Source organism: Rana temporaria, chromosome 10 (assembly GCF_905171775.1).
Source record: "Rana temporaria chromosome 10, aRanTem1.1, whole genome shotgun sequence".
NCBI lineage: Eukaryota > Metazoa > Chordata > Amphibia > Anura > Ranidae > Rana > Rana temporaria.
The window spans coordinates 121,718,434-121,739,851 of record NC_053498.1 but is presented as its reverse complement, the minus strand read 5'-3'; the positions used below and the strand labels follow the sequence as shown (position 1 = coordinate 121,739,851).

General features: G+C 46.2%; 1 protein-coding gene across 2 annotated transcripts in view; it reads right to left on the bottom strand.

Moving 5' to 3' along the window:
- The window catches only part of ROBO3 (roundabout guidance receptor 3), a 414,329-nt gene extending 412,313 nt beyond the window's left edge, over positions 1-2,016 (bottom strand). For both annotated transcript variants that reach the window (XM_040326160.1, XM_040326161.1), the window contains exon 1: positions 1,774-2,016. In XM_040326160.1, coding sequence (XP_040182094.1) covers positions 1,774-1,936 — 163 coding nt within the window. In that variant the 5' untranslated portion in view covers positions 1,937-2,016. The remainder of the gene's footprint in view (positions 1-1,773) is intronic.
- Between the last annotated feature and the right edge of the window lie 19,402 nt (positions 2,017-21,418).

Here is a 21,418-nt window from a genome sequence, read left to right as displayed (position 1 = left end):
CCTCAACCTCTTTACCCAAAAATAATCAAATTTCAGGTCTCAGAGAATCCCGGCAATTCATCGATGATCAATAGGGAAAATGCCACTTACATTGGTGGTCGGAATGCCACCCATACAGACATAAAAAGATCATTGCGTTCATGCCGGTGGCTCTGCCAAGTGGCATTGACTCCAGAACTATGTAGGCATCGCCAGATGGAACCTCAGCTCAAGGAACCCCTACCAACCTCTGTAGGAAGTCTAGGGATCCACAGAACTCTGGTTAAGAATAGCCCTAGATCAACAGTCCACAGAGTGGCTTCTTATGGTTTGAACGCCACACTTAGCCCCCGATGCGACTTGTCATGCGATTTGACAGGTCCAAGTCGCATTACAAGTCGCACCGTAATGTCAGAAATCCAACTGTTCAAACTGGTGTGAGGCGGACTTTGCGGTGCAGTACCGATTTGAAAGCGAAGTTCCTGCGTGATTTTTGGCAATTTCAGGTGTGACTTGTATTGACATCTGTGCATGAAGTCACACAAATGTCAGCCAAGTCACACTGACACACGGCTTTGAAATCATGTGACTTCACACCGAATCAAACTTTGATTTCAAGTGAACGGGGGCTTATAGACAAACACGTGGCGCAACCTTCAGAACTATGCAGGCACCATCAAAAGTGAAGTTAATCAACCATAGTTTAAGAAACCCCTACTAACCTCTGGAGGAACCTTAAGGATCCATGGAACTCTGGCTGGGAATGGGTGCCCTATTTCAACAATCCTGTCCCATCGGACTTTTTCCATCGGAAATTCCGACCGTGTGTACGCGGCATAAGGCACCCATTCCCAGCGAAAATTCTGATGGAAAAAGTCAGATAGGAGATTTTCATCGGATATTCCAACCGTGTGTATGCCCCATCAGACTTTTTCCGTTAGAATTTTTGACGAACTTTAGATAGAAAGCAGGTTCTCTATTTTTCCATTGGAAATTCCCGACAGAGTTTTGCCCGGTCAAAAGTCTGACCGTGTGTACGCGGCATTAGTGTTATTTTTTTACAGTGAAGGTCGGATTGCCACTCTTACAGACAAATAATAATAGTCATGTTGCTGGTTCTGCCAAGTAGCATAGACTTCGGAACTATGAAGCAATGGGAGGTCAATCAGCCACAGCTCAAGGAACACCTACCAACCTCTTAAGGGACCCTGGTTGAGAATGGTACCTTTATACAAATCTAGAGAGTGAACATTCTTGGACTACTATGGTCTTCAGTAGAAAAAGCAGTTTATAATTGACATATAAAGTGGCCATACAAAGATTCTTGGTCAGTTTTTAGCATAGGATTTGAGAACTGCTAGGCTTGAAATGAAGTGCCTATTGCAGATGTAGCCATTCCTTCATGTTCTAAAAGCAATTTTCTGCAATGTTATTGAATCAATAGATATTTTCCAGCATACTGTAAAGTCACCGGACGGAGAATGCTTAATTCTATTACTGCACTGCGGTCATTATTGTTTTTTGATCACCAATTCACAACTCCGTTATCCCACCAAACTCACTGCAGTGCTTGCAAACATGCCGTACAGCACAGGTAATACAATCCAGCAAACGCTAGAATTGGAAACATAACGGTAAAACATTTCCCGCATTTAATTTACCGATTGTCTGATTTTTCTGGAATTAGGCAAGAATTGTCTTTATCTGCAATAAGTGAGATGTTCTGAATAACGTATTAGGAACCTCGCAGCAGCTACCCCCTAGAGCCCCCCAAATAGAAGGAAGACCTCTTACCGTTGAAGCTGGTCAGGTTGCCGAAATCCAGGAGGCTGCCGTTGAAACCGGGGAAGGACGAGTTAAATTGATAGAACAAGTCCGTAGAATTGGAATCCTCTCCTGGAATGGAGTCCGCAAAAAGGTTCATCTGCAGCAGCGTCTTTAGAAGGTAGCGCAACATGTTGATGGCGGGCTGCCCCCCTAATCTTTAACCTGCGGGGACACAAGAGCACCCCTTTTAAGGAAGCAGAAGTGCACCCCTTTTTCTTTGAAGCAGCCGATACAGTCAAGCACCCCTTTTTCACTGAAAAAAATAAATAAAAAATCAGGCAATACAGAAGTAGAGAAAATAGGAAGCAGAGAAGACAGACCCTTCAAACAGAAGAAGACAGAACCCCTTTATCTGGCAGTGCACCCCTTTTCTGGAAGCAGAAGGTATTGGAAAGCCCCCTTCGTGAAGATGTGAGAAGAAGAAGAAGACCCCAGAGTTGGGGGGAGGAAGGAGAAAGAGAACTGTGTTGCTGGCACAGAATAGCACCCCTTTTTTCTTGGGAGTTATACAGAAAGGGCCCCCCAATTAGGCACAGCTGCTAGGTCCCCCTTTTCCTGCACCATGTCCAGGCATGTGTTGGAAATCCTGCAGAATAACTTCAGATGGTGTGGTGAGCTCTCATCCTCCCAATCTCCAGCTCGATTCACTCCTCCCTCCCTCCCTCTCCTGACTTCCTCGGCTGCTGTGATGGTCTCTCCCCTGGGGGGGCAGACAGGAGAGGCAGCAAGCAGGTGCTGCGACCAATAAATGTTTAATTATTGGATTAATAACGCTCCCAGGGGGGTCAGGCATGGGGGCACACAGGCGCGGTCCTGGCAGCGAGGGGAGCAAGACTCGTCGCTGCGTCTCCCCAGCACAGCAAATTCAATCTTAATGAGAAGGCGAAAAGGCGAGCTTTGAAAAGTTCCCCTAATACCAGCTTCATGCCATTTGCATGCAGAGAATTACCCTTCGTTCCACTCATCTTACGTGCAGGCCAGTGTATCTAATACTTTCTGCAGCCCCCCAACCCCCCCTTTCCGACTACAAAGTCCTTTTTATGCAAATTCCTCCGCTAGGTAAGATGGACTTCGTCTCCCAATGCTGCTTCATCTCTCAGATTAGAAAAAAATAACACAAAGTTTCCTCTTTTCCTTTTATGACATAATGGGAATTATGAGCGCGGGACATAAGGAGCGTTGAATATTCATACAAAGACCCTTCGTCATTTTACACGCTTACCTCTTGTTTGCCTGGAATACCAAATCAGTTTATCGAGTGTGACTTTAATCTCAAATTTCTCCTAATTAATCCGCTCTTCTGCATGCCTTGTGTGCGCCTTTATAAAAATCTAGATTTCTTTATACATTTTGGGCCAGATTCATGTACATCTACGGCGGCATAACGCATTACATTTACGTTACACCGCCACAAGTTTTCAGCGCAAGTGCTTGATTCACAAAGCACTTGCCTGTAAACTTGCGGCGGTGTAACGTAAAGCCGTCCGGCGCAAGCCCGCCTAATTCAAATGGGGCATGTATCATTTAAATTAGGCGCGTTCCCGCACCGAACGAACTGCGCATGCTCCGTTTTGAAATTCCCGCCGCGCTTTGCGCGAAATGACGTCGCACCAACGTCATTTCTTGAACGGCGATGTGCGTTACGTCCTTTCCTATTCCCGGACGTCTTACGCAAAAAAAAAAAATTAAAGTTGGACGCGGGAACGACGACCATACTTTAACATGGCTGGTCTAAATATAAGCCATGAAATAGCAGTCGCAACTTTACGACGGGAAAGGCCGACTAGCGACGACGTAAGAGAATGCGACGACCGCGCGTACCTTCGTGGATCGCCATAAACAGCTAATTAGCATACCCGACGCGGAAAACGACGCGAACTCCACCCAGCGGGCGCCAAAGTATTGCATCCTAAGATCCGAAGGCGTACGCCTGTCGGATCTTAGCCAAATGCCGTCGTATCTTTTGTTTGAGGATTCAAAATAAAGATACGACGCGTCAAATTTGAAAGTGCGCCGGAGTATCAGCAGATACTCCGGCGTACTTTTTATGTGAACCTTGACGGAATGCCATTAAGGGCCCATCTACAGTTGCGCGTTGCGGTAACACGCGAACCAGCGAACATTAAATGCCGGCCATTTATTGGGAATGGCACCCCAACACATGAGATTATCGGACGAATGATCATCTTTTTTTTTTTGCATGCTAGTCTTCATATCAAAAATAAAAAGGAATGGAAAAAAATACTGGGGCAGATCCACATAGATCTGCACCCGCGCAGCGTATCTGAGATACACTACGCCACCGTAACTTACTTGGCTTTGTTGCAAATCCACAACGAATTCACGTCGTAAGTTACGGCGGCGTAGCATATCTCTCGTGGCGTAAGGCCGCGGAATTCAAATGCAGCGGGTAGGGGGCGTGTGTCATTTAAATGAAGCGCGTCCCCGCGCCGAATGAACTGCTCATGCGCCGTCCCTAAAATTTCCTGACGTGCATTGCGCTAAATGACGTCGCAAGGACGTCATTGGTTTTGACGTGAACGTTAATGGCGTCCAGCCACATTCACGGACGACTTACGCAAACGACGTAACATTTTCAAAATGATATGCGGGAACGACGGCCATACTTAACATTGAGTACGCCACCAGATAGCAGCTTTAACTATACGCCGGAAAAAGACGTACGGAAACTACGTAAAAGAATGCGACGGGCGCGCGTACGTTCGTGGATCGGAAATAGCTAATTTGCATACTCAACGCGGATTGCGACGTGAACGCCACCCAGCGGACGCCGAAGTATTGCATCTTAAATCCGAAGGCGTACGAAGACGTACGCCTGTCCGATCTAACCCAGATGCCGTTGTATCTTGTTTTGAGGATTCAAAACAAAGATACGACGTGGGAAATTTGAAAGTACGCCGGCGTATCAGTAGATACGCTGGCATACTTGCTCTGTGGATCTGCCCCACTGTGCTTACTCTAACTACTAAAAAAGCTGGAACTAAAAAATGTTATACAACATCAAAACACAATATACAAAAAAGAAGCTGCGCCAATGTATGATGCACTGAAATCAGCGCAAATATTACAAAAAGTATATAGCAAACAGTGATCACACCGTGAACTTGGTAAGAAAAATAAAAAGGGTTACTAAAGTTCCAAAAATTCTCCTACGACAGAATAAAAATTCGGAAGTGATGTAATGTATTGTATTTTTGAACAAAAACTGTACAGGTTAACCACTTGCCTACCGGGCACTAGTACCCCCTTCCTGCCCAGGGAAATTTTCAGCTCAGTCGCATTTTGAATGATAATTGAACGGTCATGCAACACTGTACTGCACTGTATATGAAATTTTATAATTTTTCACACAAATAGAGCATTCTTTTGGTGGCACTTAAGAACTATACTGTTTTTATTTATTTTTTTACAAGATAAACAAAACAAAACAAAAAAGGACTGAAAATTTAAAATAAATTCATAGGGCCAGATTCACAAAGGTTAGCGGATCTTTAGATCCGTGTAACCTATGTGAATTAAGATCCGCCCTCGCAAGTTTGTGAGGAAAGTGTCAAATTCACAACACACTTACCTCCAAACTTGCGACGGCGGATCCTAACTCCCCCAGCGGAATTCAAATTCCGCGGCTAGGGGAGTGTCATATTTAAATCAGGCGCGCTCCCGCGCCGATTTAAATACACATGCGTCGTCCGGGGAATTTCCCGGCGTGCATTGCTCCCACTGACGTCAATAGGACGTCAGTGGTTGCGACGTGAGCGGGACTTGCGACGCGCGTGTTCGTGAATCGGCGTACGCAAACGACGTAGGAAATTTCAAAATCGACGCGGGAACGACGGCCATACTTAACAATACTTACCCCTGCTTTTAGAAAGGGTAAGTATACGACGGAAAACCGCTACGGAAACGACGTAAGAACACAGCGTCGGGTCCGCGTACGTTCGTGAATTTCGCGTTTCTCGCTGATTTACATATTATTCAGTGTAAATCAGCGGGAACGCCCCCGGCGCCATTTTTAAATAAAAAAAAAGATCCGACAGTGTAACACAGTGTGACACTGTCGGATCTCAGCCCTATCTATGCGTAACTGATTCTATGAATCAGGTGCATAGATAGGACCAGAAAAAATCCGAGATACGATGGTGTATCTGAGATACTCCATCGTATCTCTTTTGTGAATCTGGCCCATAGTGTGTTATAAAATTTTGCAAACAGGTAATTTTTCTCCCTCACTGATGAGGCGGTACTGGGCACTGAGGAGGCTACATTGATAGAGGACCCTGATAGGCTGCAATGATGGGCACTAATGAGGCAGCACTGGGCACTGATAGGCTGCAATGATGGGCACTAATGAGGCGGCATTGATAGGCTGCAATGATGGGCACTAATGAGGCGGCATTGATAGGCTGCAATGATGGGCACTAATGAGGCGGCATTGATAGGCTGCAATGATGGGCACTAATGAGGGGGCATTGATAGGCTGTAATGATGGGCACTAATGAGGCAGCACTGGGCACTGATGAGGCTACATTGATAGGCGGCACTGATAGGTTGCAATGATGGGCACCAATGAGGCAGCACTGATGAGGCTACATTGATAGGCACTGGGCACGGATAAGGCTACACTCATAGGTGTCATGCATAGGTGACACTGATGGGTTTTACTTCCCACCCCCCCCCCTGCACAGAAAGCATATTGGGCTAGTATGCATCGCATTCTGAGCCATTATGTGCCACTAACCTGTAATCGAAGCATGCGCTGTCCCCGTATATCCATCTTCACCCCTTTTCCCTCCGGGGACGCGGACTCAGGCTCTGTGACTGGCCGGAGTCACGTGACGTCACTCTCACGCACGTGCGTGGGAGCCTTCAGTCACGGCACTTGCTAGTGAAGAAATGGCACGAAGGGCCATTTCTTCACACCCTTATGCGCCAATTACATCATTTACAAGGTAAATATCTCCTAAACGTCACACGCTTAGGAGATATTTACAGTACCTATAAGCAAGCCTATAATAAAGCTTACCTATAGGTACAACTTCCGCATTGGGGGTATACAAACACTTTAAAGTAGAAATTAATTTTTCCCATTTTGGGTAGAGTAAAGCCCTGTACACACGATCGGATATCTGATGGAATCTAATCCGATGGATTTTTTCGTCGGATATCCGATCTTGCCTACACCCCATCAGTCAAAAATCCGACCGTGCCAAAACGCGGTGACGTAAACCACTACGACGTGCTGAGAAAAATGAAATTCAATGCTCCCGAGCATGCGTCGACTTGATTCTGAGCATGCGTGGATTTTAGACCGATTGACTTTCACACAGACGATCGTTTTTTCCTATCAGTTTTTATCTATAGGAAAATTTAAAACATGTTCTATATTTTTTCACCGATGGAAAACAAACCGATGGTGCCCAAACACGATCGGTCTGTTTTCATCTGACAAACCAATCGTGTGTACAGGGTTTTTTTTTTTTTGCCATCTTTGTCCTATTGTGGAGATTTCTCTTCACTTCCTGTCCCATATCCAAACAGGAAGTGAGAGGAAATACCTGCAGATTAAAAGTGAAAATGACTGTTTACAGCGTATAGAGACATAATCGTTAACGGATTCCTTTTAAAAAACGATTAAAAATAGATAAAAATATCAATCATATAATGTACCTGTAGTTTCTAGTTTCGTTTTTGCATGTTGTTTCCTGCCTCTGCTGTACAGAGCCACAGAGCCAATACAGGGCAGTGATGGTTTGGAAAACTAAACTGATTGGTGCTGAGGGGTTTTAGACACACAGTAATCACACCTCCTTGATTAGTGACCACAGAGAGAAAGCTCCCAGCACTGTGGTTATCAGGAAACAGACAACCAGGAAGTGTGGAGATCAGAGAAGAATTACAGCAACTTGAGAGCAAAAACGAACAATGAGGACATGAAAACAGCACTGCATTAAGGTAAAGGAATCTATTAAGATGAAAAAATAAATTCCTTTACAAACCCTTTAAGATAATTCCTTGAGGACCCCTGGGTTACCAGAACCAGTGTCCCCATTGAAAGATTCCCCCTATATAACTTATGCATGAACCTATCCATTGTGAATAGAGGGGGTGGCAGAAGAGAAGGGGCAGCGCCCGTGCGCTCTTATGGACGCATTGCCACTGGTTGCTTATATGGATAGTCGTGAGAAGAAGTCCAACAGCCAACTGAAGGAGCACACGTGGCAGGCTGACAACCGCAAGCCACTGTCACACAATTAGCAGCAGCATTGTCAGCCTGTCGTGTTCTTCCGTTGGCCATTGAGTTGCCCATATAATAGATGTGATAAGCAAACACCGACCAGCTAAAGGAGCACACATGGCAGACTGACGACAGCAAGCCACTGCCATACAATTAGCATCAGCTCCTCATGTACTCCTTCAGTTAGCCATTTGCTTGCCCATATGATACCCATGATAAGCAGAACAATGGCAATATGACAGGTCAAATTGCATAAGAAGTCTCACCATATTGCCAGCAATAGCTGTTCAAATCGGTGCGATGCAGACTTTGCGGTAGTTCCTGCACTAATTTTGGCAATTTCGGGTGATACGCCATCGTAAGTCCGAATCCCCGCCGTCGCAACTTTAACCGTATTCTCAACTGAGATACGCTTAAATGTTGCTAAGATACGGCCGGTGTAAGTCTCCTACGCCGTCGTATCTTAACTGCATATTTACGCTGGGCGCTAGGTGGCGTTTCCGTCGATTTCCGCGTTGAGTATGCAAATTAGCTAGATATGGCGATCCACGAACGTACGTCTGGCCGGCGCATTTATTTACGTCGTTTCCGTAAGGCTTTTTTCGGCATATAGTTACCCCTGCTATATGAGGCATATCCTATGTTAAGTATGGACGTCGTTCCCGCGTCGAATTTTGAAAAATTTACGTCGTTTGCGTAAGTCGTTCGCAAATGGGGCTTTGCGTAGAATGACGTTCACGTCGTAAACATTGGCTTGTTGTGGGTTAATTTCGAGAATGCGCACCGGGATACCCCCCACGGACAGCGCATGCGCCGTTAAAAAAAACGTCAATCACGTCGGGTTACATAAAACACGCCCCCCTGTTCCACATTTGAATTAGGCGGGCTTACGCCAGCCTATTTACGCTACGCCGCCGCAACTTACGGAGCAAGTGCTTTGAGAATACTGCACTTGCCCATCTAAGTTGCGGAGGCGTAACGTAAATAGCATACGTTACGCCCGCTCAAAGATGCGCCGATCTACGTGGATCTGGCCCAGGGTATGTAAACAGAAGTCTGATCATTGGAGGAGAGCTAGAGAGCTGACCACACTGTATTTCCCTGCATAGTGTGGTCAGTTTGTAATAGGAAGGCAGAGGGACTGGCAGGTACACCAAGGATTTCACACAAAGGAAGCAATACAAAGAAAACAGGATACTTTCTTGTACAATACATGGTACAGCAGGCACATGAAATGTTGGGGGTAACACATTCTTTTGGGCTCAGCGCCCCTTGGTACTTATGCATTTTGGGATTGACAAGAGATTTTAAAAAAAACAAAAAAACAAAAACCATGGCATTTGTTTATGATACACAGTGTGCAGCACTAATTAATGGCCCAACACGCTCCGTTATTGTGCATAGCCTGAAGGCAGTCTATTGAAATGACCGGGCGACCAAACGGACATGCCAATAATCAGGCATGACCCTTTTTTGTAATACAACACACTGCACCACTGTGCGTTGTGGCACGCTGCAACACGGTGCATTGCCTTAAGCCTAGTACACACAATCAAACATTCGTACAAAAAAATACCGCTTTCAAATCGATCGTAGGATAATCTGATCGTTAATACACAGCTTTTGAGAGCCGATCATGACAGTTTATCCAAAATTATCCAAAAGGGATAATCGCAAATTTCTCATACAATACCAGATCGTACGATTTTTGTTTAACCACTTGCTGACCGCGAACGATGGCTACAGTGCTGCCTTATGCCGCTTACACACGATTGGAATTTCCGACAAGAAAAGTTTGATGTGAGCTCTTGGTCGGAAATTCCGACCGTGTATAGGCCTCATCGGACTTTTGCTGTCAGTTTCTGGTTCTCAAATTTTTGGACGGGAAAAGTTCTTGTCGGAAATTCACGCATGCTCGAAATCAAATTTGATGCATGCTCGGAATCATTGAACATTTTTCACGGGTCATTGTAGTGTTGTACATCACCGCGTTCTTGACAGTCGGAATTTTGTGTGACCGAGTGTATGCAACACAAGTTTGAGCCAACATTCCGTCTGAAAAAAATCCACGGTTTTCTTGTTGGAATTTCCGATCGCGTTTACTCGCCATTACAGTTCTGGGAGGGCATCATACGATGTCCTGCGATGATGTGTCCTCACAGCTGATCACAGTGGGCCAGATTCAAGAAGCAATTGCGCCTGTGTAACCATAGGTTACACAGCGCAATTGCTTACTTGCTCCGGCGTAGCGAATGCTCCTGATTCAGGAACATCGCTACGCCGACTGCAGCCTAAAATCTGCGTGGCATAAGGCTCTTATGCCACGCAGATTTTAGGCTGCATTCTTGCGTTGGCCGCTAGGGGGCGCTCCCATTGTGATCTGTGTATAGTATGCAAATTGCATACTAACACCGATTCACAACGTTGCGCGAGCCCTGCGTACGCAAATTACGTAGTTTGCGTACGTCGGGTTTCGCGTAAGGTTACACATCCTAATAGCAGGCGCAGCCAATGCTATAGGATACCCACGTTCCCGCGTCGCGATATTTAAAATCAACGTCGTTTGCGTAAGTGAATCGTGAATGGCGCTGGACGCCATTCACGTTCACTTTGAAGCAAATGACGTCCTTGCGACGTCATTTGCCGCAATGCACGTCGGGAAAGTTTCCCGACGGAGCATGCGCTCTACGCTCGGCGCGGGAGCGCGCCTAATTTTAAATGATCCGGCGGGATCATTTACATTGCGCGCGCTTACGCCGGGCAATTTTGCCGGCGCGCCCTCGCAATTTACAGAGCTACTGCTCCATGAATCGAGGGCAGCGCAAAATATTTGCGGGGGCGCAGGGGAAAATCGTTGCCCTGTGCCTCCGCAAATAAAGCGCAAATGTACCTGAATCTGGGCCACTGTAAACACTGGCTGGTTATTGGCATTCCTTTCCTCATGCTGACAGCGCGAGGAGAGGGGAGGAGAGTCGATAAGCGGCTTGTGTGAAAGGGACATGTACACCGATAATCAGGGCACGGGTTATCAGTGTCCCGATTCAGTGCAGTCCCAACTGTGCCCACCAGTGCTGCCAACCAGTGCCTCCTCATCAGGGTTTTCCTCAATGAGGAGTGATGCCAAACAGATTTTGAGCTTTCATACATGTTACATTTCTGCCTTCCCAACACTTCCCTATCATGTCGCCGGCGGAGCATTGCACAGAAATGTTGTCGGCGTTCTGCGGCGAGTGACAGACTATCAGAGGGGGGAATGAGGGGATCATACAAAAGACACAAACACAAGATCTTTATCAGCCAATTGCAAGGAGAAGGAATCATTTGTCCGCTAAAGCCGGGCGAGGATAAAACGGCGGTGATGAAGTGAATTGGAGGTGGGGTGATGATAACAGTAAAGCTCGTTCTCATGTCTCTGCATACAAAGCAGAGTCATTATCGCCCCCTCTGAACTCCACCAGTATGGAGATCCTGACACGGGGACTGATCCTAGTCCTATACAGAGCCCACTTCTATCCAGACAAGAGCTGGGGGTGATGTATTCCCACATAATTACACAGAAGATGTCTGGAAAGACAATACTCTATGTACATACTAACACGGATCATGGCATTGCGAGAAGATTGGGCAAAGCTGCATTTCTAAAAGAAAAAGATTCCTCTGATAGAGTACAACATTGGGGGGTACAGATGTCCAGAACCTTAGAAGAAAAAAGGGTTTGGGGGTGCTCCTTTACGAAGGTCACATACATCTGACTGTACAATCTACGAAGTTTAGGCTGAGCGTCCATCTCAAGGATACGTTCACACAATGTATTAACCACTTCAGCCCTGGGAATAATTGGCTGGTCAAAGACCGGGCCATTTTTTTTGCGATTCGGCACTGCGTCGCTTTAACTGACAATTGCGCGGTCGTGCGACGTGGCTCCCAAATAAAATTGACGTCCTTTTTTTCCCACAAAATATAGCTTTCTTTTGGTGGTATTTGATCACCTCCAATATCCCCCCAAAAAATCTATAAAAAAAAAAAGAAAGTTCCTCAGTTTAGGCCAATACGTATTCTTCTACATATTTTTGGTAAAAAAAAAAAAAAAAAAAAATCGCAATAAGCGTTTATTGATTGGTTTGCGCAAAAGTTATAGCGTCCACAAAATAGGGGATAGCGTTATGGCTTTTTTTTTTCCTACTAGTAATGGCGGCAAACAGCGATTTTTATCGTGACTGCGACATACCAGACACCATTGTAATTTTTACAGCGATCCGTGCTATAAAAATGCACTGATTACTGTAAAAATTACACTGTCTCTATAACAGCTTCATCTCTTCTGGGAAGGCTGTCCACAAGGTTTAGGAGTGTGTCTATGGGAGTGTTTTACCATTCTTCCAGAAGGTTTAACCACTGCGAAGGGGTTAACCTGTAGGGGGCACTAAAAGGGGTTAAGTGTGACCTAGGGAGTGTTAGGGGCCGTGGCTTGCCGTGACACATGCAAGCCAGGCCTTCTCATCCAACATCAGTGCCGGACCTCACAAATGCGCTTCTGGAAGAATGGTCAAACATTCCCATAGACACTCCTAAACCTTGTGGACGGCCTTCCCAGAGGAGTTGAAGCTGTTATAGAGGCAAAGGGTGGGCCAACTCAATATTGAACCCTACAGACTAAGACTGGGATGCCATTAAAAGCTCATGTAAAGGCAGGTGTCCCAATACTTTTGGTAATATAGTGCATCTAAATGGGTCCCAAGATATTTTAACGTGTAAGTACAGTTTTGCAGTCAGCTTGGATCAAATTTGAATTTCAACCACTCTTTCATAGCAAACATTGATGACTACATGAGACCTTACATAAGCCCACAAGTTTGAATTTATGTACAATCCTACCTAATTTTAAAGCGTAACTACAGTCAAAAATAACAATAGCTCTCAACTGCAATACTTTTTTTCTGCCACCAGATGTCCTCATTCCAAAAGCCAGCATCATTCACCCTACCTCCTCTGAGCCCAGGTTATCCTGGATCTGCCCTGGCCTGCTCCTCCCTCCCACACTCCAGCTCTGCTGTAGGGGACTGTAAGAGGATGATACCAGGTCACATTCAGGAACTTACACTGCTTGCATAATATATATATATATATATATATATATATATATATATATATATTGTAAGGGGTTAGCTCGGTAGCGGGGTGTGTGACCCCCTGGATGGGTTCACCACACACTGAATTTATACAGACAGGCAGTCGAAGACGGTTAAAAACAAAGATTTTGGTTTATTCTTCCATCTTGCTGGAAACAAGTGCAAGCATCCAAACAGCATAAACAAAATCAAACATAAAATAAACCCTGGCCACTTGGGGGCGTCTACCTTCACCACACAGGAACCTATCTATGGAGTCTGGCACAGCCTAGTGCTGGGCAGACACAGCTGGTCATACAGCAGAAAAACAATAGTCTTTTGATTTTTAATCACACAGAAAAATCAATCACCTCCTCACCTCCTCAGAAGACTTTCAGCTACTGCTCTCCTTACTCACAAAGCCTCAGGATGCAGCAAATCAGTGGTAATCCTCTGAATTACTTATACAGGCCTTAATTGCCTTATTCTGAACAGCTGAAGTTTTCCAACGCCCTTAAACCGTTTCTGGCTACTTTTGCAGCTGACGCCTAATAACAATTGGTGTATTGTCTAAACAAGGCAGAAATGTATCTCCCGTTTGTGACAACACCCACAGATTTACCTGACTTCCTGTCACAATATATATATATATATAATGCATTAATGATTACAGAGCTGCACTAATTTGTATCTTTTATATCTGTATGCAAGGCATATATTGCTACAAATATGCATCCACGGCAGCCTGAGGATGTGTCCTGAGAGCATTCTCACTGCATGCTCCCAGCAAACTGACTAAGCAGTCAATGACAGCTCTTGATCGTGGCTTATGATAGGGAGTCATTAAGTAGGGGTCCTGATCATGTGACTGCTGTGAGAGACATACACAAGTCACGCCACCTACTGGGTATTAAAGCCCACTTAAAGCGACCCTAGGAGGCGGCGTAAAGGAGTTAAGAGACTATGCCATCAGACTGCGGCCAACTTTGCTCAGACAAGCACTGGGCATACAACAATATCCACTGCACTCATTATTAGAGACAGACTGTTCTTAATGTCTGAGATATTGTAATTTATGTAATCAGTAAAGAGCTACTGCAACTCAAACATCAGCAAGGGGAGCTTGTAAACAAGTTAATTAAGTCTATCATGTAATTAAGAGTTTCTAATGAGAGAGATTCTAAGCACAATATCGCAAGCTCATGTGTACGAGTGTCAGGTGCTACAGAACTCATGTGCAAGCACCTGTGTTAGCTTTGGCTCTCTCCCAAACAACAGGGGGATATTCAACACTTGCAGAGCCAACACAGATGATGCCAACTATGTTCACTTCAAAAAACAGTGAAGCCGTCAATCATTTAGGAGGTGTCAGGAACCCGCTGAGACGTGGTGTCATGAATCTGCTGAGAAGTAGGGTCAGGAACCAGCTGAGACATAGTGTCATGAGTCGCTTCTCCTCCCGATCAATCCAGTCTTAGGGCCAGTTTCCTGTCCTGATTGGCAGGGAGGAGAAGCAGAAAGACAATAGCGAATGTTGATTCGCTATTGTCACAAGTGGGGGGGCTCAGGGTGCCCTGAGCCCAACATTTTTTAAGCCAATTAGAGATTCCAGCTCTAATCATGTTCTTCATAACCCCATACATGATGAACCTGCTGAGAAGTAGGGTCAGGAACCCTCTGAGAACCAGTATCAAGAACAGTGGCAGCCCATCCATAAGGAGCCCTTCTAACCTCAATGTGGGGCGCCGGACGCGTTCTATCGGAGAGGGGGGGGGGGTTGATTGGGCTTATGAAGCACATGATTAGAGCTGGAATCTCTAATTGGCTTCAAAAATGTTGGACACCCTGAGCCCACTCACTTGTGACAACAGCGAATCAACATTCGCTATTGTCTTTCTGCTTCTCCTCCTGGCCAATCTGGACAGGAAACGGGTCCTAAGACTGGATTGGTCGGGAGGAGAAGCGACTGGATTGGCCGGGAGGAGAAGCAGGGGAAGCCTGCGTGCTGGATGTGGTAAGTGGGGGGGCTGGCAAGCGGGAAGTTTTTTTTCCGCCCCCCCATAAAAAGGAACCCTCCGAGAAATGCCTCCAATAAAGTGTAGCGCCCTGCTCCCAATGACCAGGCGCTATGTCAAATTTAGAGGGTGTCTGAGCCAGAAGTTTAACTCGGACTCGGTTAATTGGGGCGAAATCAACCTCTGTTCCGGCTATTGCTGTGCCTGGAGGGATTTCCCTTTGTTTGCCTGTAGGTGGTGGTACCGCCACAGGCCAATGTTGGAACTAAGGCAAGCCATGGTGTATTGGGTGTCTTTCCTCTGGAACAGCCCAGTGGGAGTGGTCTCTCCGCTGGGCATGCTGGGGAAGGATACTTAAGGACAGACGCCATTTTACATGGCCCTCCTGGCGCGAGGTATGCGTCGTGTGATTTTTGGCTTTGGGACCATGCTGGCCCGAGGCTGCATTTCGGCCTGGTAGGCCCATTTACCCTGACTGGGGCCTACGCCATGAAGGTGATCCTGTGCCGTCTGTCCTGCGGGAGGAAGCCACTCAATGGAGGAAGCCAGGGGAGGACCTGTCCCGGAAAGGACAGAGTGGAAGGCTGGTACTTTGGGAGAGGCCTGGTAACTTATTGAAGGAAGCATCGTAGCTTACAATACCTTACAGTGTGCCGGGTTCGCTCAAAGGCTCTAGAACTGTAAGGCTGGATCTCCGGGTAAGAAATCCTGTGGCAGAGGTTACTGGAATCTCATCTGAACTTGCAACCAGTCTGTGGCAGAGACTGAGATAATCCTTGTCCGTGCATCATCCCGGCTGCTAGGCCAGTTGAGAGGGGCTATCCCGGTGAGCAGTACCCACTTAAGAGAAATTAGCGAGTGTGACTTGGAAGTTTAGCAATTCCCCAGTGATCTGTTTCGTGCGCCTGAACCTTCCCCTGATCCTTCATCCCTCTTCTTCTACAAGTTGTTTGAACATAAAAAGCAAAAAGAAAAGGAACTATAACTTGAGGACATTGAACTTTTTGCAGACTCTAAACCCCTAGACGTCGAACAACGAGGTAACGTGCAGACCCAAAACTAACCAGCAGCTCCTACGGGGGTAGTGCTACAAAAAGGAACCCTCCGAGAAATGCCTCCAAAAAAGGAACCCTCCGAGAAATGCCTCCAAAAAAAGGAACCCTCCGAGAAATGCTTCCAAAAAAGGAACCCTCCGAGAAATGCCTCCAAAAGGGAACCCTCCGAGAAATGCCTCCGAGAAATGCCTCCAAAAGGGAACCCTCCGAGAAATGCCTCCAAAAGGGAACCCTCCGAGAAATGCCTCCAAAAGGGAACCCTCCGAGAAATGCCTCTGTTGCCCAGAGGAAACACCACCGAGGTTCTTGGTAGAATGATCTTGAATGGAGAGAAAGGATAAGGGCGGCAAGATGTAGGGAATGACCCGAAAACGAGTTATTTTTTTAAAAATAAAAGTTGACTGCCAACACATTCCATGGGTCATACACAAATCCCCCTTCATCTAGGTTTACTGTGCGAGATTTATTTTGACAGTTGCAAATTCTACACCAAGTTTACACTTACGGGCCCAGATTCAGGTACATTTGCGTGATATTTGCGGGGGAGCAGGGCAACAATTTTGCCCTGCGCCCCCGCAAATATTTTGCGCTGCCCTCGATTCACGGAGCAGTAGCTCCGTAAATTGCGAGGGTGCGCCGGCAAAATTGCCCGGCGTAAGCGCGCGCAATGTAAATGATCCCGCCGGGGGCGGGAATCATTTAAATTAGGCACGCTCCCGCGCCGAGCGTACAGCGCATGCTCCGTCGGGAAACTTTCCCAACGTGCATTGCGGCAAATGACGTCGCAAGGACGTCATTTGCTTCAAAGTGAACGTGAATGGCGTCCAGCGCCATTCACGAATCACTTACGCAAACGACGTGGAATTCAAATTTCACGTCGCGGGAGCGGCGGCTATACTTTAGCATTGGCTGACCCTACTATTAGAAGGTGCAGCCTTGCGCTAAAGTTGCCGTACGGAAACTCCGTACCTGGCTTGCGCAGGGCCCGCGCAAGTTTGTAAATCAGTGGTAGTATGCAATTTGCATACTACACGCTGATCACAATGGGAGCGCCCCCTAGCGGCCCACGCAAGAATGCAGCCTAAAATCTGCGTGGCATAAGAGCCTTATGCCGCGCAGGTTTTAGGCTGCAGTCGGTGTAACGAGGTTCCTGAATCAGGAGCACTCGTTACACCGGAGCAAGTAAGCAATTGCGCCGTGTAACCTATGGTTACACGGGCGCAATTGCTTCTTGAATCTGGGCCACTATTTTTAAGCAAGTGGTTGAGGAGGGGCATATTTAAAGCACCCCTACTGTCCTCCACTGACAGCAGCCATCTTTTACCCATCTCATTACATTTATGCAAAAGGGAGTCGGGATCTGTGTTCAGCCAGCCCCAATTTTGTTGAAGTTCTGCACTGTGTCTTTGTATGGAGGTGGCCATCTTAGTAGAGGTCGGGCTTTGCTTCCTTATGCGAGAGCCTCCAGCAAGGAGAACAGTTATCAGAAAAGTAGTGACATTACCAAATTTCACTCCGAATCTGAGACTGACAGAGGAAGCAGTGCCTTAGATCCCACACTACAGATATACAGCCATGTGGTTACAGAAGTGCCTAGGCATCCTCACATGCCAGGAAATGTACTGCTATGTTTCAGAAGGAATTCAACACAAAAAGATTTTTTTTATGGAAAAGCACATTTAACACTCCTATAACATAGCAAATATTTACTTTTTGAGTTAATTTCCATGGTAAGCCACCACGATGCCCTTGAATGAAAGCATAAGGTCCATGAGTGTTTGTATAGTAGCAGCAGCATTGATAGACTCTCATCTGCAGACACAGAGGGAATGTGGAGAAGGAAGTATAATAGGATGAATTTATCTGCATTATAATGTGTAAGGAAGAGAGATGAGAAGTCTGCAGTCCCTAGAGAGCTGTGCTCTGTTAACTGGTAACAGATTCATTATGAAGAAATACCAGATAATGGAGAGAAGAAACATGCTTTTCCTTCTGATTTCCAACGCTTTAAGGCTCATGAAATTGGGAAAAATTCACATTTACAGGTTGTAGTTTAACCCTTTTCAGTTAGCGGGAGCCAACCCTTTAGGCGTTATATGGGCTTCTCAGTCATGCGAGCACGTGATTGGGTGCTCTCAGCATAGAAACCTTGGTCCCCATATGTGCAGTGTGTGGACATTAAAGCCCACCGTCCTTACCAACGCACATATGCGTTATGTAATTGGACAGAGTTTAACAAAAAAGAGAAAAACTGAACAAAGATGGTGGATTGCATGCACCTGAGCCCCAGGAGACGATGGAGAACTACAAGTCCCAGCAGGTTAGAATATAAAGCTCCGAGGTGGATTGATGTCTGGACAGTGACACAGTGGGGACAATTGGCACAGCGGCATGAATAGGCACAGTGGCGACAATTAAAGGGCACAGTGGCTGTGTTTGATGGCATGGCACAGTGGCTGCGTTTGATGGCATGGCACAGTGGTGACAATTGATGGCACAGTGGTGACAATTGATGGCACAGTGGCTGCGTTTGATGGCATGGCACAGTGGCTGCGTTTGATGGCATGGCACCGTGGTGACAATTGATGGCACAGTGGCTGCGTTTGATGGCATGGCACAGTGGCTGCGTTTGATGGCATGGCACAGTGGCTGCGTTTGATGGCATGGCACAGTGAGGCTGCGTTTTTTTTTTTACGTTTGCGCCCCCCCAAAACTTTTGAGCACCAGCCGCCACTGCCACTGTGAGTAACTGAAGCAATTATCAGAGAAGTATTCTCACCATCCGGGGACAGTGAAGAATTGGGAAAACTTCAGCAGGTACCAAGCCAGAGACCCAGCCAGCGGGTTGACACTTGAGGAATATTTGAATATTTGGCACTCCCTATAAAAGGAAACACACGATCGATGACGGCGCCACAGTGAAGAATGGGGAAGCTGTGTTTACACACAGCTCTCCCTGTTCTTCAGCTCCGGGGACCGATCGCGGGACTCCAGCGGCGATCGGGTCCGTGGGTCCCGCGGTCCCGGAGCTTCGGACCGTGCCCGCGACCCACAGCTGGGCACTAGCAGAGGACATACCTGTACGTGCATGTGCCCAGCCGTGCCATTCTGCCGACGTAAATGTGCAGAAGGCGGTCCTTAAGCGGTTAAGTGCGTTATTCCTAAGAATTGCAGGCCTAAAATATAAAAGCGCCAAATTTCCATGTGCCAAATTTCCATGCAAAACAACTGTACTTCTTTCAGCATCAAAAATCTGACATAATTATACCGCCAAGGAGGTTAAAGGGGTTGCAAAGACAAAAATATTTTCCTCTTAAATTAAAGTCTGACAGTAGCTGATAAAGTAAAAAGTAATGTTTTGCATTATAACTAGTTTAATACCTGTTGAAATCGAGCTGTTTTATTCACCTCCGTCACTCCTGAATCGTTATTCTCACTGACTTCCTGGTTTGCGGTGCGCATTCATTCTTGCTACATCACGGCCTAATGAGAACTACAGTTCCCATTAGGCTTAGCCTCCATGCCTGTGAGGGATAAGAGAGCATCTTTACGCAGGGCTGTATTCATAGGGAGGGGTGAGCACATTCTGCTTTCCACCATGCAAAACGGCTCAGATGCTGGTGGAAAGCAAGAAGAGGAGTGACAGGAAATGGCATTTTCAAACCTGGATTACTGTATTTTGGAGGTCAAAAGGAAAAACGAGGTAAGTGATATTTAAATGCTCTAGCTTACAGCAATCAATTGATCTAATAAAAAACAAACCTTTAGTGTTCCTTTAAGATAAAGCCTCTCTAGGTCTCACGACTAAGGATGAGCTCTGGCGTGTTCGTATAGAACATGTGCAGAGCCCGCCAGGAAGTGTGCATGGCGCTGCGCTAATAACAGCCAGGGAGACATTTCACGATCCCTGCAGCCGAGCATCGGGACAATGTCTCCCTGTCTGTGATTAGCACAGCGCCGTGCAGACTTCCTGGCGGGCTCTGCACGTGTTCTATGCGAACACGCCAGAGCTCATCCTTACTCACGACTAGCTCCTGTCAAACAAGCATGCTGGAAAACCAGCACCCGATCAGTGCTTGTAGCCAATGGCGTGTGCTGGGGGAGAGGAATCTCCCTGTTAGAATATGGTGATCTGTAAGGTTTTTGTTTTTTTTGCGTTCAGCCTGCTGTGTTAAATGGGGGGAAAAAAAAATTAAAAAAATAGCGTGTACCCTGCATTAGACAGTTGTCACCAGAACAGGCGCCCCCATTGGAACATTTCTCCCCAATTCCTGTTCTGGAGACAATTCAATATTTATTTTTTAGTCACTTTAATTTCCAGTGACAATGTTCACCAGGACAAACAGAGACAGTCCATTTCCCCAGCAGGAACAAGAACCACAATAAAAACAACTGACAGAGGATCCAAACCTTCTCTATACATTTTCATCAAATTTGCCGTTTTACCATTGCAAAGACAAGGCACTGCATTGCAATGTGATCGCATGTAACTATACCCATGTGTACGCAGTGTTTTTCTATGTACCTACCTGGCGTTGCACGGAGCTGCACACAGGCAACACATGTAATACAGAAGCAGCCACTGTATAGAATCATCCGTACTGCCAAGTTTCACCTGTATTCACTTACATATGCTGCCTGCATGCAGATCTTGGATGGCGCCAGGCATATAAACAATCGCCATTTTCACGCTGTATGGGCCTTTGTCCATGTAAAGGAGACCCAAGGCTTCATTCACATGGGAACGTGTTGGTTGCAATGATGTGTGTTGCACATCACACTTTAATTGCAGCTGTCAGATGAGTATCACACTTCCCATACAAATGGAGAGGCATCAGTGGAACCTAAGAAAGGAAAATGGGGCAATCAAAGTGACAATGTCATCACATTCCGCTCACCACAACGGAAGTTTTTTTACATAAATCTCTGCTGATAAACAAGCAATGAGCAGGGAGAAGTCAGCGATGGAGAAGCCGCCGCACAGGCACTGATAAGTAGATTGACCCTAACAAATGCAGTCAAATATCCGAGTATGTCCTGTGGAATCTATAAGTAGCACTTACCCCAAAGGTGCCGCTGATGTATTCAGTCCCTGGATGGGTGAAAAATATTTACTGCAGATGTATATGCAGTAGCAAAAATATATAAAACAAAAAGTAACAATACAGCAAACAGTTA